The 24,257-nt window shown below is 36.3% G+C and overlaps 2 protein-coding genes and 1 non-coding gene across 4 annotated transcripts in view; 1 reads left to right on the forward strand and 2 right to left on the reverse strand.

Annotated features, from left to right (window-relative positions):
- LOC146136109 (cGMP-inhibited 3',5'-cyclic phosphodiesterase 3A-like) overlaps window positions 1-9,274 on the reverse strand; it is a 48,656-nt gene extending 39,382 nt beyond the window's left edge. Inside the window, exons 1-5 of one of the 2 annotated variants that reach the window (XM_083395377.1) lie at window positions 8,425-9,274; window positions 7,276-7,379; window positions 6,191-6,270; window positions 5,566-5,721; window positions 527-664 (exon numbers count right to left, since the gene is read on the reverse strand). In XM_083395377.1, coding sequence (XP_083251503.1) covers window positions 527-664; window positions 5,566-5,721; window positions 6,191-6,270; window positions 7,276-7,379; window positions 8,425-9,164 — 1,218 coding nt within the window. In that variant the 5' untranslated portion in view covers window positions 9,165-9,274. Of the gene's footprint in view, window positions 1-526; window positions 665-1,971; window positions 2,115-5,565; window positions 5,722-6,190; window positions 6,271-7,275; window positions 7,380-8,424 lie in introns of those variants that run through there. The other variant, XM_083395378.1, reaches the window with a different exon arrangement.
- A 4,282-nt stretch (window positions 9,275-13,556) lies between these two features.
- On the reverse strand, window positions 13,557-22,153 carry LOC146136110 (uncharacterized). Its single transcript, XM_083395796.1, has 8 exons — window positions 22,062-22,153; window positions 20,466-20,601; window positions 18,001-18,172; window positions 17,444-17,554; window positions 15,703-15,789; window positions 14,870-14,984; window positions 14,159-14,239; window positions 13,557-13,972 (listed from the first exon to the last, which is right to left on the reverse strand). Exons 1-8 carry the CDS (start codon window positions 22,117-22,119, stop codon window positions 13,701-13,703), a joined length of 1,032 nt encoding a protein of 343 aa, XP_083251922.1. The 5' UTR covers window positions 22,120-22,153; the 3' UTR covers window positions 13,557-13,700.
- Window positions 18,835-18,917, forward strand: Trnal-uaa (transfer RNA leucine (anticodon UAA)). Its single transcript has one exon. It is a non-coding gene; the product is annotated as a tRNA-Leu (tRNA).
- Window positions 22,154-24,257: the final 2,104 nt, after the last annotated feature.

The following is a 24,257-nucleotide window of genomic DNA, read 5'->3' on the forward strand; positions in this document are numbered from 1 at the left end:
AATGATTAAAGGTGACAAAACAATGCAGAAAACCAAATAAAGGGCTAGAAAAGTAGTATCAATGTTTAAATGTATGCAAATAATCTTTACTATCAATTTAGAACTTTTTAAACCATATAGTTATAATTTAACAGCTCATAAGGCAGAGGGCGTTTTATAAACCAATGAGGCCTTGCTAGCGAGAAGGGCCTTTTTGTGAATTGAAAAGTTACTAAGACGGTAAAACCAAGCACAGTAAAACACCTAAACTCTGTGTTAACCGAAGGGGTGATAGACTTGTAATGACATCTTTTAATAAAATTAACATTAAATGAAATCCGCCTCTAAACCCGATCGGACCTTACAACACGGCCCATGTGTCGCCTTTACACTTTGAAATGTTTCGCTCAAATGACCATAAACAGTGGAAAAATAGCAAAAATACACACCGCTCTTTTCTAAACCATACGACTGATTCCGCGTCAACAAACAACGATCAGCGAGTCATGTAAGATAATAATGCATGCAGCAGCGAAAAATTTCGCACCTTTCGCTTTGAACTTGCAAGTATGGCGGGCAGGGAGGTCCTTCGTCTCTCCATCATATCCGACCACTTGCGGGCGTCGTTTACCTTGCTGTTCTCCTTTATGACGTCAAGCGAGGCGCGGCGACGAGTGCGAGGGGGCTGAAAAAAAGTGGAATCATTGTCGCATTTAAAAATCGTGACTTTTAAACGAGTGAGTGTGCAAATCGACCAGAAAAATGTGAAAATCGATACTTCTAAAATTGCTTTTCAAATCAGAAGTGGAGTTGAAAAAGCAGTTTAAATTCAAGGCTGTTTTGCACGAAAGCAGGGTAGTACTCAATAACTCAAGCCGGAATAAAAATTAGTATATACTGTTTGTTCGCTTATTTTGACAAAATGGGAGAAACGACAAATCGTTTCAGAAAAAATGGTGAGGGGGACACAAGAGAGAAATATTTTTACGAGATTTGGTGAGATTTGAGAAAAGGGTGTCCGCGCATCGATACGCATCTTTCACTCGCGCGTTGATACTAGTGCCGAGTGTCGAATACCTTCAGATTTACCGCATTTGTTCAACTTGGCGTCTTTTGGAGATAACTTGTAATGTAAGAACTGTATGAAACATACGAACTAGGGGACTTTGGTTTCAGCACGTGTTTTGCTATGCTTAATTTAATAGGTTGAGATTAACTACGTTAAAAATGTCCGGGGTGGGTGTCAAGCGAAAACTGATTTGTCCGAATTAATGAAAAAAAAATGTATCTGCTCACGTGGGTTCCATTCAGTGGTGTCGTTTTAATGTCTAGACGTAAGACTGGATCGTTTTTTTACGTTCGCTATGATGTTGTTACAGGGCGGTGGTCGAACGCGAGTCGGGCGACCGCAGAAGCGAGTTAAGCTTGAACAAACGTTACCTCCATGGCTCTTGGTAACCCTTACACGCCACAGAAGCTTAGGACTAACATTACCGTTGTATAACTCTATTAGTAGTTGATTGTCTAAACTGCCGGGCTTCAAGGGGACGATGTAAATCGAACGCCTTGTCTATTTGAATAACACAATATTTATACGTATTAAAAATATCAAAGTCTATAAAGAAGTAGGTATCATTTTGAATGTTTCCAATATTTCTTTATTCATTTTTAACATAATGTGAAGGCACCGATTCAACGTATAATCCTTAAAATAAGTGCATTGTTCAAAATGATACCTAACTTCTGTATGGGCTTTGATGTTCTTGCCACGTCTTACCACAACCTTCAAACATTATGCCCCAAACAATATTTTACATAACACTATAGGCGGGACAACACCCACCACGTTCGATTTTAAAACCTCGCATTAAGACACTGTTTATTGTTAAGACAGTAAAACACGAGTAGGCTTGAAAACGAAACGTGTAGCTTCTGTCATCTTAATAAAAATGGATGATTACCGAGAAACTGGGCAGTAAATATCGGACTTACGCGTTTGGTCGGTTTCTTTTCAGTGGATTCGTCATCCACATCAGCACCAAAACATTTCTTGAAGCACAACATTAAGACCGCGGGTACCATTAAATATGTCCAACGTTAGCTGACAAAGCGATAGCAAACACGGGCCCACATACACTATACACTACACTACACCTTGATAAAGCATATTGAACAGCAAGTGGGCACAAAACAAAGCATATTTCTTTTTGCAAAACTTTCTAACGTTTAAAAGGATGTAGCCTCTTGAAAACTATAAACGTTCAGTAAACTTGTAAATCTGCATTTGTCAAATTTAACCTCCTTTATACTACCCTAAACAAGAACATGATGACATTTTCGGGACTTGCTTCTACATCAGGCAAATAAGGCAGCTGAAAAATTATTTGCTTCAAGCAAAACAAGATTTGCTGTAGCTAAACCCTATGAATAAACTGATTTAAGCTTTGTACGTTTTCAACTTAAATTTCTTTCTGCTGAGTGTAAAGCGACATGTTTGTTATACATCTGATTGGTTTCACAAAAGATAGAAATTTCAGTTGAATACTGGGCAAGCACTTTATTTGAGTTTCTTATTACAATGGTTCTGTAACGCAGCACTTTACGCTGTTGCTAGACTTCGCTCGGCCGAAAAACATACAAGTAACTAAATAAACCGAAAACTGGCAAAAGTTGCGTTTAAAGTAGGCCTCAGCTGCACAAAACTGCAGCATAGACACAGCAGGTAAACAGCGTTTGTGGAAGTCGCTGTTGGTGCTGCTGCTACTGCCTAGTGTGCTATGAATCACCGCGCAAAGGAAGTTGCTAATTCTTTCACATCACTTTATACAACATCGCGCACGCTCACAACGCTTCGTACTTTATTGGTGCCAGCGGCTGACTATCTCATGCGTCAACCAACGTGAGGTTGCGCGGCCTACGTAATGTTGAACCGTTACACAAGCGCCAGTGGATCATCAAGTTTACTGAATAACGTTTCCTGAAAACGGCGATGCCCAATCTGCTTGTACAACTGCGTCTTTTATAAATTATTGTATGGCGCCCGCCAACGAAACGGGGGAGGGAAGTCGAAAATGCCGCGAGGGTTTACATCAACGTTTTTTTGTGTTAATGATTTCACAAAATGCAGCAATTGCAGTGTGTTATCACGAAATAAAAACCTTCAGAAATATGGTGAAAAGGGGATGTTCAAGTTGTGCTAATCTCAAAGGCCCGAATGATACTTCATTTCCCTTCATAGAATTGTTTAAGGTTGTTCTCGGACTAATGAAGGTCAAGCACAACTTTAACCACGAACGTGCGCTTTGCTGCGTAAATGCGAGTCAAAGGAAGGCTGGTTCGCTGCACGGGAATTGGATAAATACGCGTTTAGGCATAAAAAATGGGCCCGTGTCATTTACTTTGCGACAAAAATGTAGTAAGCCAATAATCTGCAGAGGGGTTTACTTACACGTTTATGTTTCCTAAAACTTTCACAGTTGATTCCGTGCTTTTCAAGTGCAAAAAGTGCGCTAGAGTATTACTAGGACTTCTACTCCAGTGAAATATTTGTTAAAATAACAGAGAGATGTCACAAGCCGTAATCCAGGTGCCGCAAGCCGCAAGTGAGCAATCTTATTTGTGCTTTTTTTCTTGCCTTTTAGTTTGTCATAAGTGACACGGTCTTGACCTTGTTTTTAACTAATCCCATACTGAAGTAAAAACCGAGTTGCCATGGGGCTTTTCGCTAATTGAAATAAGTTTTGCTAAGTAAGATAAGGCAATGTTTGATAGCACCCGTATCATCTTCATGAGCATCAGGACCTTATTTTGAAAAATATTTTTTCGGAATTTTAGTGTGACAAAAGTATTGGGCAGTTACATGAGAAAAACGTTTTTCCTGTCTTAGAAAGTATTTTCTTTATGCTCTCGGGAATCTTTTTACTTTTGTGTTTTTAAATTTGGCCATAAAGTTATACATACAGAGGTGCCAATTTAGAAAAAAAGCGAAAATAAAAACTTGATTGGGCAGTGTTGGGCTGTAACACATCTTAGACGTATTTCTTTCCAATATGACACGAATCAGAAATATATGGTACTAAATCACGCCTCGTTTTGCAGCCCGGTAAAAGGTCCCTATCATGAGGAGAAAGGTAACGCTTTTGTCGTGCCCTGGTCCACTGTTTGCAAGCGAATTATAGCACGCAAGAGTTAGGTGAAACGCAGCTTAGCGCTTGACCGGAGGGCTTGAAAATGCGTGCAGCCAGTATTAAGGAAACACTTTTGCGTAAACAAAAAACAAATATATACGGCAAAAATTATGGCGGCTATGGTGAGTTTTAATGAGTGGCGCCAGTACAATCAGGGCGTTTTACCGCACGAAAAATAAAAAAGCATTAATTTCAGGAGGAAATATACTCTTAAAAGTAATGCAATGAAGTACTACAAATGATGAATTTGTTTTGATTGAACTCAAACGGGTTTAAATTTATGTTTAAATGTATAAAAAAATGAATAAAAGTAAAAATAATGTTTCGTTTTTATCGCTATCTCATTTGTCTTTAAATTCGTTCGGGATAGGATGTGAATCGCAGGAATTAGCCAGATCAACGGTGACGACCGATTCCTGAAATTTCAATTCCACTGATATTGGTCCTTGCCCTCTCTGTAATGCAAGGTCGGTCGAGCCGATTCGACTGCCGAGACTGCTATGCACTCCCTTCTTGCCAATATTGCTTCCTGTTCGGGGCTTTGCAAATGAAGCTGCCGATTCTAGCTGCACTGGCTAGGCATTCGCGCTAAAGTGTATTGACACTAAATTGGCTTTTGCCTCAGAACATGTCACATAGTTCGACTACTGTTCCAGAATTTCTATTTCACGCCACATAGACTGTAGAGGTTTACAAACAAAACGTGTATGAGAAAACGTTCAGCAAGTGAGGTCTGATAGAACAAATAAAGCTTTATCTTTTTAGGACATAAGCTCCTATCAAACGCTGCAAAACACAGATAGAGGTACCAATGAAACATGTTTGTAGAACAAAGAATATTACAGACTTCCATAAAGTTTTTTAAACGACAAGAGTAAACTAAACCTATGCCTACACCAAGCATGATGCCCACTTGCTTGGCTTGCTATGAAGACGCCACCTCAACTGTGTACTGTGATGTAAGTTTTTATAAGAGCACCCTGACAATTTTTGAAACAAGGTGGTAAAATAAAATCTTCAACTGAAAAGTTTTAAACCATTTCAAAGACAATAATAACTCTAGTTAACCTTAAACTGAGTTTGATGCAGTGACGCCTACCTGGCATACACTAGACACAGTTTGAGAAGTTTGTGTGAAATACTGTATGAATATTCGAAACGTTTTTTGGGTGGATATGAACTTCTTGATGGAACCAGATTAAAAATAACACCAATAAAACAGTACACCGAAAGTCACACCAATAAAACAGGTGATATAATTTTAAGGATAATATATTTGTTCATGTTTTATGACATAATGCCAATATCTACTTTAAAGTTAACAAAAAATTATTTAAACAATTTTTTTTAGACCAAATTAATAGGTAAAGTTTAAACAATTAAGAATCTGGGTATTTACTCTGGGCATTGTTCCGATGTTAGTATGAGTTTTGTACAACTCAGCAGTCTGCTTCTTCATAAGGACAACACATGGCATAAAAGCATCTGAGGTAAAAGCGAGATCAGAAAGAGAGCGTCTCATAAAACGTTTGTTGGGTTTTGAAACTGGGCCATTCTGTGCAAAAATATAGGTTAAGACTACATAAACATCAGTAAAAGACAAGTTTTTAAAACCAGTATCACAACTTATTAATTTTCATTTTATAAGTTACATAACAATTGAAGCAAAAAATGTTTAACAAGAAATATGTTAGTTATAGATCTCACAAAAAATACTTGATTTTGCAAACAAAGGTACAGCATACCCTGTTGTCAATGCAAAAAATAGCAAGTTTTATTTTTTGCGACCATGCATTGGAAAAATGATGTATGGTGTCATCGTAATACCTATTGATCACATTAAAAATTGAAATAAACCCTTTACTAAAAAAAAAATCAATCAGCAAACATTACACTTGTTAGAGGAATTATCGTATATATAATGCTCAAACTCACATAATGCAAAATAAAATTAATAATAGTCCTTTTTCTAATTCAGGGTAAAAACATGTTTGTACGCTATTACAAAATTATAGTATACAAACCTTTTCTGCAAACTTCTTAAAAGATTGTCTTCGTGGCATGTTGTCAGCATTTATAATGGAACAGCAATTTTGCTGGATCTCTATAAACAGCATCATGCCAAGTTAATATGCAAAATATAAGTTTAATAAATAGGTAAATAAACTGAAAAGTATTGGATTTTATGTTAATTTTCACCATTTTCCAGTTGTATAAAAAACTGCATGGGTATCTCGTTTTTACTAACAAAATTTTTTTAAAAAAAATATTGGCCAATGTCTACCCATGACACCAGTATTATAAAGACTTTAAAACAATAGTTTGTGTTTGGCAATTTATCAGGCACTAGCAGTTCAGCATCAATACCACCTATTAATTGACTTGCGAATTTGCGAGACTCAATGGCTACAATTTTAAATCTTACTCTAAAGCAGTGGTTGGCAAACTTTTTTTTGTCGCGGCCCAAAGTCATCTTTTTAGAGCGATTGAATGCCCACTATGAAACAGCGGCAGATTCAGGATATTTGATTTTAGGGTGAAATATTATATGGCGCTTTGATGCTCAAAACACTGCTATGGCATAATGTAAAACATAGCATAAAACAAAGGTTATATGCGCGAATTGCGAAAAAATTTCGTTTAAGAGTAGTTAAAGTTGGTAAAAAATAATAGTTCGATAGGCTTTCACGACCATATTTGACTCGAAGGCCTTTCCTAGCTGAGCCAATTTAAAAATTCTATGCCAACCAAGTTTTAAAATAAACTGTAATGAATTTAGGGCTTTCATGCGGCCCACAACTACATGATAACACTAAAATATCCAAAAGTAACCCTCGGCCCGTGTTTGCTGACAATAGCTCTAAATCATATTTGATTATTTTTAATTGCAATACCTAAAAATGATAGTGAGACTGCTTTATAGTTGTGAACTACTTTCTTCAAATTATAAGCAAATATTCTAATTTATGTCAGTATCCTTTCCCACAAATAATATCAAGTATAAATGAATAAAATACGTTTAAATATGTATTTGCTTAGGTTGCAAAGTTGACAGCTTTTTGTCAAACTAGCAAGGACCATTCTCCAAGCTGTATTGACTTTTTTTTACCTTCAGTAGGTTTGGAAACCATCTTGGCTTGGCTCTTTCTAAAATCTTCTGTAAATTTAATTCCCAGGCACATGGAAAAGCAAACAAGCCATGGGGATATCAACCTAAAGAAAAAAAAGGTTTATCTGTTGAAAAAATGAAGTAATAATCTAAAAGATTTTTATAAACAGGGTTGGGATTTTGCACTCGCCCGATGGCAATGCGGGTACAATTCGCTCTGAGCGAGTGCTAATTGACAACCACTAGCCCGACTGGCCCTTAAGCAAAAATGTGTTGTTGTTATAACATAACACTTACTAAACTCAACTTGCGACAAATATGTTAAATGCCACAGACCGAAGGCCAATTATTTCATAAATCACTAACAATATTTGGGTTAAATTATTGAAAAACAATTTATTAAGAAGGAAATTAAAGGACAGCTTGCTTGCATTTTTGGTGAGTGTAATTTTGTTTGGGCAAGTGCTGATTGTTAGACACTCAACTAACTGGCAAGTGCAAATGTACATTCAATGCCAACCCTTATAATATTTTTTTAATAAAAACTTTCAACATTTTGTCAAAAAAAATAACAACAGGAAAACATATCATTTTTGCTTTATCCATAGAAAAGCATTATTTTGAAAAACGTGGTAAAATGTTGAGATGTAGCACTATTTTACTTTTAATTTATTTGTTTGAATAACTCATCTATTACACTTTTTAAGATCATTATTTGGAAATAACAAATAAAAACATTGAACAAAGATGGAATAAGCAGCAATGTTAAGAGATATAGTTATTGTGTCAAGATATCTCAATTGATAGCACTTTTAAGGTGCGCTTTAGCTTTTATGTAGTGTGTATCTAACAATGACAAACAACAACTTGAATTAACCTACAATCTTAAATTAGGCATACTTTTGTAAAACAATTTTAATCATATTGCCGGACTAATTTTGAGCATTGGCTGAAGGTTAGTTGGAGCAGAGAAATGTACACAAAGAGTAATTTATTGCATAGTAACAAACTGTCTATTATTCAAGAGAGTAAATTCCTTATTGTGCCAGTATGTTGTATTTACCTGGCAGTGAAAACAGGCATAAAGTTTTCCAAGGATTTGTGTAGGTTAGTTACCAGATGGTTATTTTTAGGAAACAAAAAACTTACCTCTCGAAATCGAAACTTGTTTTGCCATCATGCAACAAATGTGGAAAGAGGAAAAAAGCAAAACACCTTGATACGAGAATAGATAAAACAAATAATAGAGAACTGACTACACTACGGGACCAGTCAGTAAAACAGTGCTTGATTGAAAATAACGCAACAGGGAATGTTGATAAAGCACAAAGCAACAGAGTGTTTAAAAGTGAGCAAAGAGACTCTCGCTGAAAATGTATGCTCTTGCTCACAACTAAACAATCGCCAGTGTCCACTGCAGACATATTGCAACATGGTGAAAAGGTAGATTGGGAATATAACCCAAACACCGCTGAGCAGATTGTTTCCAGTGCACAACTGAAAAACATCACAGAAATAAGTTTTAAGTCATTTGATTCCCTGGGGTTGCTTGTAGTTGTATTTGTAGTAATCAAAGGATGGTGATTTTCCTGCATATTGCTTGAATCACCTGGTAGTGGTGCATGGCGCTTCATCGTCGGTGTAAAATTGATGTGATTTTGTTGCCCGATATTGTTTTCGAAATATTTCACACCACTGCAGTTGCTCTGTACGGAAGAATTTACTGAAGAATTACTCAATTTTGAGCTATGAATTTGCAGAGTTGGTTTGCTGAGGTATAACTTGAGAATTGTCTTACACATCACTGCAGCTGTATTTACAATCACACCCAAACCACCGATGAAGAAAAAAAAGCGCAAAGCATAATCCTCGATCGACATGCCATACATCCTTGTAAGTGTTTACATGCGCAAACAGCAGGAGCGTGCACATTAGCGAAATTTTTTGGTTGTTTTCATGTGGCTTTTTTTATACTTTTTATCACAATTAAAGAAAACATATTGCCTAAACAAATATAAAAAAACATAGCACAAAGAAATCTTGCTTCTTGCTATTCGTATCATGTTCTAAAATAACAGCTAACAAAGATAACATTGTCAAGTCAACTAGTTTCATAGAGCAAATGCTCGGTAATTTTTTTTTTGTACATACTGTGTTAATACTTACCCATTTAAAAGGTATTTTTAATAAACTTTCTATCCCATTAAAAATAAATTAATAAAATAAACAAGGCAATATTACTGTCTAACTGATAAATATTGCCTTACCATATTGCTTGACAAATCATAAACAGAAGACAGAAATCAAGTGCTCAAAGCAGCGGTTCCCAAACTTTTCTAAAAATTTTGCCTGGTGGACCCGTTGCAATTATTTTGAAATTTCACGGCCCAATAAAAATTCAAGGGTCAGTTGACCCATGTTTCTTGTAGTGCACGAGTGCAATCACGATTCTTTCTAATGTAACAACTTTCTAACTAATGTGAACGATTCGCTGATAGCAGGTAGTACAGCATAATAGATGCTTTATAATGTCACAGTAGACATCATAAAACACGCTATATTATCGAATAATAAAGCATAACTAAAGACTAATCATGTTTGAAACATGATCTAATGTTTAAAACCATTCACTAGACCTTTTGTTAAAAAACTTAAAAGGATTAAATCTCCTGAAACTGCTGTACGGACCCCAGTTTTGGCTTAAAGGCATGTTTACAGAAAATTAACACTACCAATATTAAATACTCCTTGACCACTACGGAAAGCATGGCAAGTGCACCCGCGACATTTTCAAGATCTTTGAAAATTTTGAAGATTTGCCATACTTTTTAAGATCTGCAATACTTTTCAGATGGCTCCTTGATTGTGGGAATGTTTTGGTAATATATTCTATAACTTGTGTATTTAGAATATTTTAGAAAAGGTAAATATATAATTAATCTATTAAGTTTACTTAAACTTGACTGTCTTTCAAGACAACACAAACTAAAACAATTGTGCTTCAAAAGCTGGGATAATGCATCATAAAAACTGGCAAACTTTTTGTTCATTTAATATTAAATGTGCTATTAAACAAGTAGCATAAATGTAAATAATTAAAAAGGTAGTTACTTAAAAGATTAAAATTAGTTAGGTACATTCACTAAAAAAATATTTATCCTATTCAGAGAATATGTGCACTTGTGCAGAACTACCGGGATCTGCCAATTTAGGAGTCGAAGGTACTTCATATACCCTTAAGCGACTTTGTACTTTTCAAGTGTTTTAAAATTAGCCTTCAAATTAGAAGCATGTACAGCAAAACTTAATAAAGCTAAAGAAATAATATAGTTTAGAAATAGCGTGCAAACCCACAACATAATGACTGAAAGCTAGTGCAAACAAACGTTTGGCGACCTCATTTATTGCTGCCCTAACGTACGTATTTGCCCTTCCACACACGTCAGCCATTAGCCGGGCACAGTGGCTTAGTACTAAGTACACAGAGGCACGAAAAGTACACAAACGGAGAAGTTAAAGTCCCAGTAAACTGGGAAAAGTTCAAGTAGCGCGGACTGGCCGCGAATCATTTCTTTGCTGAGAAACCCAAGAAAGTGGGCCACTGTCTATGGCTACTGCGCATGCGCTCTGGACAGTCGTCGCTACAGCGTTCTCTTGCGCTACTAGTGGTACGATCGAAATAAACAGAGTAATACATTAATTTAAACTTTACTTCAGGGATGGGAAACCTACGACCCATTTTTTTTATTTAATATTGCTTTAGCGATGTAGGTGCTGTTACCGGTAAGAAGGCACTGGCTCTTAAGACGAGAGCCGACGGCTGCCTATGGTCTCTAACACGTTCCTAGTAAAGACTGACTTCAAACGAACAGGCCGCTAAAATACCTTTCCTTAACACTTGAACTCTAGACAGAGTCACTTCACTCAGTTGATATTACTCGTTGAGTATATATTCACAAATCTCTGTACACACAATCAGGGCCGGATTAAGGGTACTGCAGGCCTAAGGCTGTTTACTTGAGAAGGGCCTAATTACCATAACTTACATAAGCCTAGAGCCCTAGATTAGACTAACTTAAAAACACTCACTGGATGGTTCTCAACCGCAGGACCACGTCAACTTTCACGTCGGTCCGCCAAATATATTATAATTTCATATCTCAATTGCAAAATGCAAGATGTTAAAAGCTAGTCCATCAAATTTACAACTTAGTCAGTTCCGTAATTTGCAAAAAAAACGATTTTCATTCTAACTAGGCTAGCAAAGACATATAACATATAAGTCAATTAAGTCTGCTATCTCGTAAAATAAAAAAACGAATGTCAATAATTCAATGATGATGACAATGTGACAGGTTGCCAAACCTAATTCGCAGAATCAGAGCCACAACTGTATTAAATTTCAACTATTGAATAGAAAAAATAACTAACTGAGGGCCGAAACGTTTCCAGGGCCTAAGGCTATAGCCTTATTAGCCTAATGGTTAATCCGGCCCTGCACACAATAACGTAACGCGAGAATTCAAGCCGCTAGTTTATAAGACGCATCAATTAGCGGGTGCAAGTAGAATGAATTGCGAAACGTCAAAAGCCCTCGGATCGGCGCTAGGTCACGATTGAGTGAACATCAGTCACGTGCATAATGACGTTGAGTTTGGCAAAACAGTGGAATAAGTTACCTTCCAAAACACTAAAATTACCGGTGTAAATTTTTTTGGTAACAAAAAACAAAACTACTACCACAAAAAGATGTATTTGTTTTAATGTGGTCAGTGCATGTTGCCCACCCATGCCTTACTAAAAGCCTTCCCATATTAAACTTAAAATGCATTTGTTAGTAATAGGCAATATTTTACTACTTTAGTAATATTATGAGATACATTGTAATTTTGCAAGTAAACCATACGACAACCGTTGGGAAAATGTAACGAAGTGCAGCACCACGCGGATTGTTGTTGCTTTACCTAAATAAAATGTCTTATCTTAAATATTTTAACGGCCTTCGATAAGTGCTTGTAAATTTTCAGCGTATTACACAAAACTACTCTTTAAGCGTAAATGCTATAAACGTTGTACTTCATAAAGTAAGACACAGGTATTAGCTTCCTTCTTGTTTTTTGCGTTCCTCCGTGATACGTTGCTTATTGAAAAGTATTCGTAGCTTTTTTGCCTATTTAACATATCACTTTATCAAAAAAACAGTTTCTAATATGGGACAAAAGAAACATGGTTTAAGTGAATATATAAAACCTACATATAATTTCAGCGAACATACGGCCTTTTTTGAACAATAAATATCATAGCTACGGCGTACCCCTTAAAATGTTTAATTAAAAAAGATGGGGTTACGGTTTGAAGCCATAGTTTTGGTTTATTTACTGCAAAAGCATAAATCTTTCGTCAAAATTCAATTTCGACCCTTTGGCGAGTGCAAAATATTCTGACAGAACCATGGGGTACATCATCAGCACGGCTGTAGATGAACTGAAATTCACTAGAGTTACTGTAGTTGCGACCATATCGTCACAAAGTAACGTGAAAGCTCATTTGTTACGAAACGGACAATATAGTGACTCCAAAGTAGGAGGGGGTGATTTTTAATGTCTAGCAGCAAGTCATAAGCTGTAGCCTACTTCGTAAGTTTTAACTTTTTTTCTCGCTCGTCACTTTAACGTTCGCAACGATTTCTCTAAATCACTGTTACGGAAAATTGACACAGTGCCAGTAAGATCAACTTGCTCACGTACCCCACGAATTTCTCTCGCACACAATACGCGTACCGCAGTTTAAGAACCCCTGGTCTATGGTTTCCGATAATTCTGGATCGGAGTCAATACCATAGTGATAGTATTAACACTCATCTGATCATGCTAGGTTAGGGTTGTATCGGTGACGACCCGATACCAAATTATAAGCAGTTTATTTATGGTAGAAGTAAATATAAATCATTCGTTCCTATTTGTGAGTTTCGGTTTGGCTGGTAAACTTCATACAAAGTTAACGCAGTAAGACAAAGGAAAAGTGCAATATTTCTCCGGAGCACGTAACTTTTTAATTCTGCAAATGCTTTTATTAATTTAGTCTGAAACATTGTAAGCATACCGACAAAAACAACCCATTGTCAACAAAATATCCATATTTGCCCATTAGTAAGTGCAGACAAACTATTTTCTGAACAATTTTGTATTGATTTTGAAAAGGTAACAGTGCAAAGCAAACGGACGCATGCAGTTATAAAATACACAATGGGGATAACAGATAAATAAAGACTTTGTCTACGCCTCAACACCACAAAATAACTTTTCAGTGATGCTTTGCTGGCCTTTTTAAGTGCTGTTATATGTATAACTATCTAGTTATTTATCGACTATAAAAACAATTGGAAAAAACTTGAAATCATACGCCCAATGGGTTATATCTGGTCATCAATACACATAAGGCCGATTAATTCCCTTCCTGGTACTACCGTTGTAGTAATCCTGTAGCATCTGAGGGGCGTATTTCGGGTACTGAGCGTATTCCTTGAACATGAGACTCCTCGACGTTGGAGTTGGAAGCTCGGGGACCACCGCTTGAGCAGAAGCCTCCACTTTGCTCAGATCGGCTCGCTTGCGTCCGAAAACCTGCGAAGTCGTTCGCGCACTTTCGGATGGCGCGCCGTCCCACGACGAGACTCCTCCAAGCGTATCCTTGTCAACTAAATAACGAAGCAACTGCGTTCGACAATTTTATTTACAATAAATTAAAAATAAGGTAAGTTAGAATAACTTGAAAAGAAGGTAGTAAGGTAGTCAAATCGTGTAACATAAAAATATCGCATTTGGTTTGCCACTTAACAGGAAAGAATGTTTCTTTAAAATCATTATTTTTAACGGACTTGCACCTGATATTGGCTTCAAGGCCGGTCTGTTCATATCCTTGATTGGTAGATAAGGGAAAACTTGATCTGACTTCGAACCAGCGTCTAAAATACAAGAAGAGGCATGTTTCGGTATTGCCTAAATCCTATGAAGGTATACTTTCCGCAAGTTTTTTGCTGTTATATTTTAAAAAGGGAATAACACGTTTCACCGGGGGTGGTCAAACCACGGCTTACAAGTCATATGCGCTTCTTGAACCAGTTTTATGCGGCTCTTACGCTCATGTTGAGTGTATTAGCTTAGTGTTATTTATCGCATGCTTCGCATTTTGCCTATTTTAGCCAGTTTAATGCAACGATTAAAAAAAATGTCTGTTTTTAAAAAAATTGCAACGATAAACACGCCATGTGTAACAAACATGTACAATCTACTTGAAACTTTTGCTTGCTCTATATTTTGGTTTTGTTTCCCGTGTGAAATATTGCCAGAGGTTATATGCGTTACAAATAGTAATAGTTAAACTTTTAATTTTGTTGCCAATGACTGCACTTGCTTTTGCAGGGTTTGAACTTGGAACTAACTTAAAAAACTGATGATTTGGACTGGGCTAAATTTTTTAAATGACTTACTTAAAAGTTTATTCGGATGAGCCTTTACTCGTACCTCTATCATTTCAAAGTTAATTTGTTTACAGCACTACTAGATAAACTTTGCGCCCCTTCTTGTATCCTTACCGGAAAGATGGGGCTGGAATTTGTTCTTTCTCGGTTTAAGAACGGAGTTTGTCAAATCCCGAGCACGGTCAGCGGTGAGTCTCGTGTTTCGGGGAATGACCGGAAACAGACGCTCCTAAAATCAAACGTCATTGATGTGTGTTATCAGGGAGATGAGAAAACGAAATACGAGCATCTTATTCTACCTTATACCTCACAAACACACGGCCTGTCCCACTATTGTTATTTTTAAATGATAGCATAATGCAATGTCAACAAATCTGTGTTTTTAAGTCAACCCTAATAAATCATCAACAAATCCGTTTTTGTGGACCCTAGCCACAAACCTCTCATGACAAAAGAAAAACTTCTTTTTTATGTAAATATTTTTGTAGTTTTCGTAAACATGATGTGCTGTTGTCGTAAACATGTAAATTAAGTTCAAATATTAGCCTATGTGCATATTCTTTTGTTGTATAAAACTGGTGTATTATCACTATACAACTCCTATACTGGGTTAAAAATACGAATATTAAAAATTGATGTTGATTATCTGAGACGAATTAACGGACTGATGTTGATCTTAGTCTAAGGGCATACTGTAATAGCAATAAGGCAATGTCTTGATTGTTTAGAGATCTGCCTTGTGCGCAACGTGAGCAAAGGCGCACGTGTATGTGGGTCCACCATTCTGGGTTAAGAACGACTGTGCTAGGCATTAAACGGCACATATCTTTATGCAGTGTTTCTTAATCAGGTGTTTTTTGTTTTTTTTTATCTGAAGATAGCTGCTAGGGGTGAACAAAACTAAAAAAGTTTAAAAAACACTGTGTTAAAGCATAAGTAAAGCCCACCTCATCTCTGCTTGGCTTGTTCAATTCCGGCACAATCCCAGTCACAGCGTCGTCGCTCTGTCGAGCTGGCATCGAGCGTTCGACCTCCTAAAGACATAGTAGTAACAAGGTGTTTAAACACACCGTATGCCAAACGCAGCTGGAAGTACAGTCAAGGTTGTTGTTGGGGCTCTCACAACTATCTAACATCCATTGCACGAGTCGCTGCTTACAATAGAGCCTATACGACAAATCGACATTTACTTCGCTCACTATGAGGTCTGAAAACAGTTTAAGGGATCAAATAACTATATTATAAATTAGGACAATGATCAGAGAATAGAATTAAATCAATGTTTTTTTTGCGGGATCGTTAAGGTGTTTGCAATAAGAACAAACTGTTAAAACTTCTAGTTTAACTACATTATTTTTTAAAATTTTAACGAAAGCGTGAAAAATATATGTCTGATTTCATTTGCATTGTTGGATCGTTAGCAAAATTTCGCTAACAATCTATAGTGAAGTGGTTCTTAAACTTTTTTTACCGTGGACCCCTAAAAAACTTGCTTGGACCAGGGTCGGCATGAATGTTTTAGAGATGACGTCATAAATATTGTCATAATGCAAATAGACTTTAGAAAAATGCTGTTTCGTTTCAAAAAATGTGGGACTAAAATAGAGTCTGAAATGGCATCTAAATGAATTTAGTAAAAATGTTATTTTAAATTAAACTCTTTTTTTGAAAAATTGATCACTATTCAAATAATACATTAAGATTTCAAATATGCCTTCATGGACCATCAAAAGCTAGTCCACGCCCCTAAGGCAGAGATGGCGAACCTTTCCATCGCGCGGGTCACAAACACGACCTTAATCCATACAAAATGCACTAGTGGGTCATATATTTAATTATATGCTAAACTTTGCTGCTGTATCGTTTCAAGTGTTATTGTCTGGCTTAAATTAGGAAGCTAAATAGTTAACAAATGTTTCAGCATTTTTTTATGAGATTACAAGAGTTCAGCAAAAAGCTTTTCAGAATGGTTTAACCAGGGTTTTCAGAATTTTTAGTCTGCGATGTTTTAATTTCCCACCGCCACCCTTTTAATTTCCCATCGCCACCCTTTTACGCGTTCTACAGCGATAAACAAAATGCAGTTGTCTGCCTTTCTGCACGCATTTGCTAAAGTAGAGGCTACAGCCAGTTAATGTAAGCGTACTCGTCACCCCTAAAACACTTTTACACTACCTTGGACAGCCTTGATTTATACAGTGTAGTGCTATATAACAAAGAAATGCTTTTTTACATTTCTCCTTTTATGACAATGATTGATAACATTTCGGTATTTCTAGAGAGACAAGTGGGTCATTAAAAATCTGTGGTGGGCGGGACAGTGGTTCGCCATCCCTGCCCTAAGGGATGCATGGACCCCAGTTTAACATCTCCTGATCTAGTGAAAAGGTAATACAGGCAAGAAAACGTCATTTTTTTTCTATTCATTGCAACCGGAGCAAACAAGCGTTTAATCTCGTTGTAGTAGGAAGGCATTCTTGTTAAAACCACCATAGGAGTCCATCCTTTATAAATTGGCCTGCTTATGAGAAACTATGGGTTTCAATTCCAATCATTAGCCTATATAATTAATTAATCAATTCGAAAATGCAATTGTTTCAACTGAATTGTTCACACAATACAAGTTGGAAATGTTATTCGTAATGTTAGTTAGATGATCCGAAAAAGTAATTTAGGTTTTCGACTTACGTTTTTCTTGTATGCCCTGTAAGTTCTATGCGTGTTGGATACGTATGGAGTTTCGATTGGCTTTCGGTAGAATTCCTCCAATGTCATCCGAGTACGAACAACTGGAACACCCTGCCAAATCGAAAACGCATCTTCATTTCAAAACGATCTACGCTTCAAGCGTTACAACGTTACAATGCTATGCATCAATGCATGATATAACTGTTACGAATTGGCTAAATGCAATATTTGCGTCTTCAATGCAATCATTTGAGCATTGTTGAACATTTTACTTCGAGCACTCTTTGTAAGTATTACCAATTAATCAAGCAGCCGGTCTGACCGTATAGCCGCTATATACTATAGCGGAACGATTTTTCGATATGGAAAGAGTATAGGTAAACCATTTGTGAGAAGGGGCAGCGTGTTGATGTTTTTTTAGACGTATTAAGTATCAACCAATATTGCACAAACAAACGAAAACACCCGTATAGCCTACCTTGTAAACAAATAATATAAAAAATAGAGATTAATAGGCCCCTCATCGGTAAACAATGCAAGCAAACTAAATTCTGTACCTGGTTAAATATATGTTTAACATGAAAAGCTTGGTTTGGGTGCGGCTTGTTTCTTCTGTTGATGGACGAAGGTCGAAATTTTCTTAGAGACAAGGGCTTCGGGGCGAACTCGGAAACATATTGGCTCACTTCCTGGTAGTGAGCGTTCTCTTTGTCAAGTTCGACACCCTGCCTGTGGAAAACACTGTAACTAAAGACAGCGTTCTAATTTTATATTGTTACAAATTAGCATAAGACTATTTGAAAACAGGAAAAAAATTCGCGCTAATTAGGCGAGAAATATTATTTAGATGAATAGGTTGTGGACTTTTATTTTTGACCAACTTGGCGTTTCACAAAAATAAAAAAAATCGGACAAAAATATATTGTTATTTCATGTAACTCTCTTAAAATATTTACACTACAGAAGCGTAGACACTAAAAAAAAACACATTTTGTTTTATTTAGAAGCTAAATTAAGCTGACATTTGTTTCTCCCTCACTGTTTTAAACACAAAAAACGTTTAAAGTTAACTTAATGTTGGATAAATAATAGCGTTTTAATTGGGCAAATTTTTAAATTAAAGAATAGCATGATCCTATATTTCCAATTGTCGATATATCTCGCCCACTCATAAAGATACAACATATATATAAACGTTTGTCAATATTTATAGAATAAACACTTCTAACTGTGAAATAAATAGCCTGATTAACAGGTCGCAATAGCGCAGTATGCAAAATTGCATGGGCCATAAAAAGTTTCTTTAGCTTTCAACCAATAACACGCCCGGTTAAGTCGGCACTAAATTACCCGCCGTCAATATAGTGTCGTTTTCGCGTCAAACATGCGCGACTGGGTTGGCCGAGTGGTTAAGGCGTTGGACTTAAGTTCCAATGGACAGATGTCCGCGTGGGTTCGAACCCCACACCCAGTACTTATGCAATTTTTTTGTCTTTTCGATAGAAATCAGTTCGAACAAACTAATGATGATTTAAATTAAAGCCAATTAAAAATTTTCACTTCTAATTAAATGACTAGTGAGCTAAAGCACCCACAGGTTGATTTTCCAAAAACCTCAGTACCACATTAGTCTACATTCCCTGGTAATTTTCGCTAAGATCTCAGGTGTGAACCATTAATTTATCACGTGTTCAAATGGAGTTGTATGCATTTTTATGTGGTAGATAGATGTGAGTGTGTAACTTACCAACTCAGGTCTCTACATAAATTGTTTTAAAACATCTCAGGTGAGCACCTGCTACAGAACGCAGACTGGCCTCAGCGAATCAATTTACAGTTGATCGATATAAAATGATTCTACAAATTTTTGATTTATAAGTAACTTTATACAAGTAAAATATTTAGGCTGAATTGCTTATCACGTTTTTGAATATAATTAGTCAATAGGCTTACGTCTATGTAGCCTACCAGAAACTGTAACGTTTTAAGTCATATATATTTTTATTTAACGGAGGCTACTCACATGTTTTCTTAGTAGGGTTTAGGTCAATAATCCAGTCACATGTTTAGACAAATAAAAATAAAAAGACGGCTAAGATGAAAAACACTAATAACATTGTTTTCCTCGAAATGTCTTAAAATGTAACACAAAGTAAATACGGTACTTTAAGTTAGAACGAGACTTGTTAACAAGTCTACCGTTTAAGGCAGGGGGGCAATTATTTTTATCCGCGGGCCGCATGAGAAACCTAAAATATTGTGGCAGGCCGCATGAGAAACCTAAAATATTGTGGCAGGCCGGGTCAAATATAGGATCTGAAATACATACAATATGACGTCATACTCTGACGGTGTAAAACACATAATCAACCAATTTGTTATTACGTTTAGAGTTGTGCGAAAATGTGCAATTTAAGTCGGATTTAAAGAAGGTCAGGAAACGTGCGACTATGTTTGTTTGAAAATGCAAACTTAAATTTAGATTTAGATGGTACGTGAAGCATTGGAGCACCGACTAAAAATGTATATTGCTTGATTTAGCGTTTATTAAGTTGTGGGGCGCGTTGACCCAAAACTTAAGATTAAAATACGTGAAAATTTCGTACGAAAAACTTTTTTTTAAACTTTAAGTTACCGATGTGTTACAAAGTTTAACAAACTTAGCCTAATATTTATATATATTTTAAATATTAGGCTAAGTTTGTTAAACTTTCGTTGGAGAGAGTGCCACTGAGCAGAGGACGCTATTTGTTTGTAAAGATGCAAAAAAATCGCGTGAAACATTCGAGAAAGACATAAGAGATTCGCGCGAAGCGCGAAAAGAATTTCCGTTTTAGCATTTAGAATAGGCTAAAAATCGAATTTGGCGCGGTCTTGACAAGATCTGTCAACTTGCCCTGGTTTTCGCTTAGCCTATGTATTTTATTGAAAATAAGCCGCGGGCCGGATTAAACTGCTTGGCGGGCCGTATGTTGCCCAGGTCTGGTTTAAGGGGTAGATAGACTGAATACTGCAGGCCTACTTGGTTTCTTTGAATGGGTAAACTTTTGGTGTTGTTTGGAAATGCAGAAGTCCATCATTCTTACGCCGGTGATCTTGATACTCGTCGACCTCTCTATGTTGTTCGACGTAGCCTGCTGCATGCCGTGGACTAAATTCTGGATGAAAACAATACATGTATATATTATTACTCATAGCCTATCATTATTGCAACCTAGCTAGTTCGCAAATCCAACACTTTATTGGAGACATTGGCTCTTGTCAGCACTGGATATGCAACAATATCATCTCGGAGCCGATACTTAATACTAAATCGTAGTATTGGTAGGATACGCTTCACATGCTATAGGGTTGTATCCCTACATTAGCGCATTTCATCCATGTTTTGTGATCCAACGCAGTGTTTTTAAGTGCTGTGAAGAAGTCATTTCAAAATGAATTAAATCCCAGTCAATATTAAGTAATTTGTAAAATACCTTAGTTTAAAGTCAAGTATTTTTTAATAAATACTAATTACCAGTCCAGGTCAACAGTTGCCCAAGTCAAGTCCCAGTCAAGTCATAATTAGTGCAAGTCAACTGCAAGCCAAGTTCTTGCCATAAAAATAAAACACCAAACAATCAAAATTGGCAAGCTCGTCCGATTAACAATAACTAAACGAAAAAAATAACAAAAACGCTACATGGAGCATGCAAGTTGTTTTATGTGTAAAAAGTAAGATAAATTACTTTATTTATAAATAAATTTGCTTAATGAAAACACGTCATTTCACCGTAAGTAAATTGTCTAAAAAACGGGCAAATCAAAACCTTTAGAAATAGTGACTTGAGCACTTCAATCAAGTTATTGACTTAATTCACTATACAACACTAATGTTTTCGACCTTGGAAGATAAATCTTGTAAAAAATATCAAGTGAGCAATCGAATGTGGCTATAGCTTATGCTTTTTGAAAGTTTTTAATCATCAACCATAAAAATGACATGTTAGGTGTCGGAGACGACGGTTGTCCCTTTTAAGTCAGCACATTTTGGTAGAAGGCGGAAAACCTACAGGCTACACTGAACTCTTCAGCAACAGGCAAGTTTGACTTAAAAGTGACTGCATTTAAAGGCATAGTTTTGTATGTCAGTCAAATGTTTTAAAAATATAAACCTTTTTTGATTTGGCGCACCCATTGAGCTATAACCCGACAAATATTGAAAAAATTCTCAGAGCTTACTTATTACGCACAATAAAAGTTTAACAGTCTATAAATCGACAGACTATAGCCGTTAAGCGAATCATTGTCATAGTTGGTGGTTGTTAAACAGTGCGTCACGACGCCCTTGGTGCGCCGTTTTTTTATTTTTTTTAAGGGTGTCACACAATAATTTCGATTAGTGTCTAAACTCGACTGCGGTATTAAAATGCTTACCGGTATTTTTGTTCTATGTTATACGACATGCAGCTTACAGTCCAACTCATTGCTACAAGAAAAATGCACCAAATTATTACGAATTTCTGATTAACATGTAAAGAAAATCAATTAAGTAAAGTCTTTTTCGCAAATTACGGCAAACTTTTCCAAATTCGTCGCAAGAACTCTACAGTATCAATAAAGAAAGAACTGCCAATACCTTCAGCAAGTTGGTGAACAGTGTGGTGCTTTTCGCCTTCCTTTTTTGCTTCCGACATCTTTGCAGTTTAACTTGACTAAAAGGATAACCTTCAAGTTAATTAATGATTAATGCAAGATTAAGTGGGTGTATTTGCAACAACAGCGACTAACCTATATGAGGTAGCCTACTGTTAGGAGTGAACTACAGTTACCTGCTACAATAATCAGCCCTTTTGATTTATTGCGAAACAATATGCGGCTTTGACAAACGCCACTGCTCTTTTTGCGACACAGTTGCTATCAACATTGGCTTGTGTTTACCGAAAATGTAACATACATTCCTATATGTTTATTGAACAAACAAATTCTTTTTTTTGTATGTTTGCTGTTATTTTTTACTGTTTGACTCGTCCAAAAAAATTAGTAAAATGTACAGTGCTTTAACCCGTTGACTCAAATGAATAAAAACGTAAAAATTATCGTAAAGTATGCTGTAAAGATACGCGAGGGTTCGTTAAAACTGCTACCAGTGCATTTCACTGTAAATTTTTAACAGTGTGCCAATTTCCTTGAGAAAGAGATTCTAAAATATATCATACCACTAAAAGTACTATCTACATAACATTTTACTAAAGAAGCTAAATTAACACAACTTACGATAATAAAATAGACCAAAGCGAACTTGCTACACTGCGCTAAAACGTAACGTCATGCATGTATAATGTTCCCGCAATGATCATATGAATAAGCTTTTCCCGTAGCACAAGATCTAACACTATCATCTCACTTTAAACACTGCCTTCTGGAACACGACTTAAATAAATACTTTGCGGAAACGCCTTAACGCGCACGGTTAAACGAATATCATGTTGTACAACTTGTACTTTATGGACACAAAAAGCAAACTTACGACAAAAGGGTGAATTGCAATACGCTTTTTTGTTGGTAGAACACTTTTTTGAAAATATAATAAACATGGCAGTTAAAAGCTTTGCCAATTATTCTGATACCTAGTTTTATGAACTAGACTAGACTTTATATCGTTTGTACGAGGTTAAACGTTACATAAATATTTATATTTTCTGTGCAAGAACACACATTAAGATCTCAGTAAAATAGATTTACAGATTCAGCGATCGTCACTTAAAAAAAGTGATAAAAAATTACTCATCTAATAAAAGTTATTTGTTTGCAAAAAAACTTTTGGTAAATTTGGACAGTCATTTTAATTACCGCGGTACTAAAAAAACATATATGGCCTGTAGGCCAGTACATAACCAAACATTGCTATTTCTGGTTGAATATCAAACAATACAATTCTTATGGGCTTACGGCATATAAAAGGTTATAGCCTGAAACTGGTATCTTTCAAACTGACATCAAGACTAGCAAAGTTCTTTCAAAGTCGACCGAAGCCAAATCCCACCTCCCAGGAAAACATAAGACCCTGCTTTGTCAAGCCCGTCACGGCAATTTCACTTCTAAGGTTTAAACGCCTTCCACACAACGGGATACTTTACTGTCCTCTTAGGTGTCTGGTTGGGATTTAAACGAAGACAAAACGAGGCGACCAACAAACCGAAGCTAGGTGGAATTATAATCAGCGTGGCATACGTGTTTCAATTAAGCCTCAAACTAATTACCACCTCACAGCTGCTTTACAATACATTAAATTGAAGCTAAAGAGCGTAAATGTGTCACGTTTGGAACCGTGTTACACTTCTTCTTGTAGATTTTATTCCAAAACCTTACCAGGTTATAGGTTATTGCGAGCACTTGCCATTTTTACAAAAACAGGAAGTTACTGGCAGACCCGCGACAAATTTGTGCTGTTCTAAATTAAACAGTAATGAAATTTTCAACACAATATTTAGCTGATGATTTTAAACTGTATTAATTTAACCCTCAGATATTAGAAATTCAAAACCTTTCAATAAAATCAAGATTATCGTAATATTAACGACATTCTAACTTTAGTAAAACGTAATAAACCCATTTCTGAAAGCAATAAATCAAACTCAGGTAAAGCCAAAATGTCGCAAACAATCCGGCCGAAACACAAGTGTACACATCTCATTTGATGATCTGCTAACCCAGCCTAATTAAATATTAAACGTCATTTTTAGTCATAGTCGAACGAACTTTCGAATTTTCGCACTTTGTGGTATGACCTGTATGGCGGACGCGGTGTAAAGGCTTTGGGTTTTATAATGAA

This window comes from Ascidiella aspersa, chromosome 8 (genome assembly GCF_963924565.1).
Source record: "Ascidiella aspersa chromosome 8, kaAscAspe10.2, whole genome shotgun sequence".
Lineage (NCBI taxonomy): Eukaryota > Metazoa > Chordata > Ascidiacea > Phlebobranchia > Ascidiidae > Ascidiella > Ascidiella aspersa.

Excerpts from the sequence above, each read along its gene's own strand:
- LOC146136110 (XM_083395796.1), bottom strand. The coding sequence starts at position 22,119 with ATGTCGGAAGCAAAAAAGGAAGGCGAAAAGCACCACACTGTTCACCAA. Across the intron at positions 17,555-18,000 it reads TTAAACATATATTTAACCAG|GGTGTTCCAGTTGTTCGTAC; the intron begins GTACAGAATTTA and ends TCGATTTGGCAG. Across the intron at positions 13,973-14,158 it reads GGCCTTGAAGCCAATATCAG|TTGACAAGGATACGCTTGGA; the intron begins GTGCAAGTCCGT and ends TTCGTTATTTAG.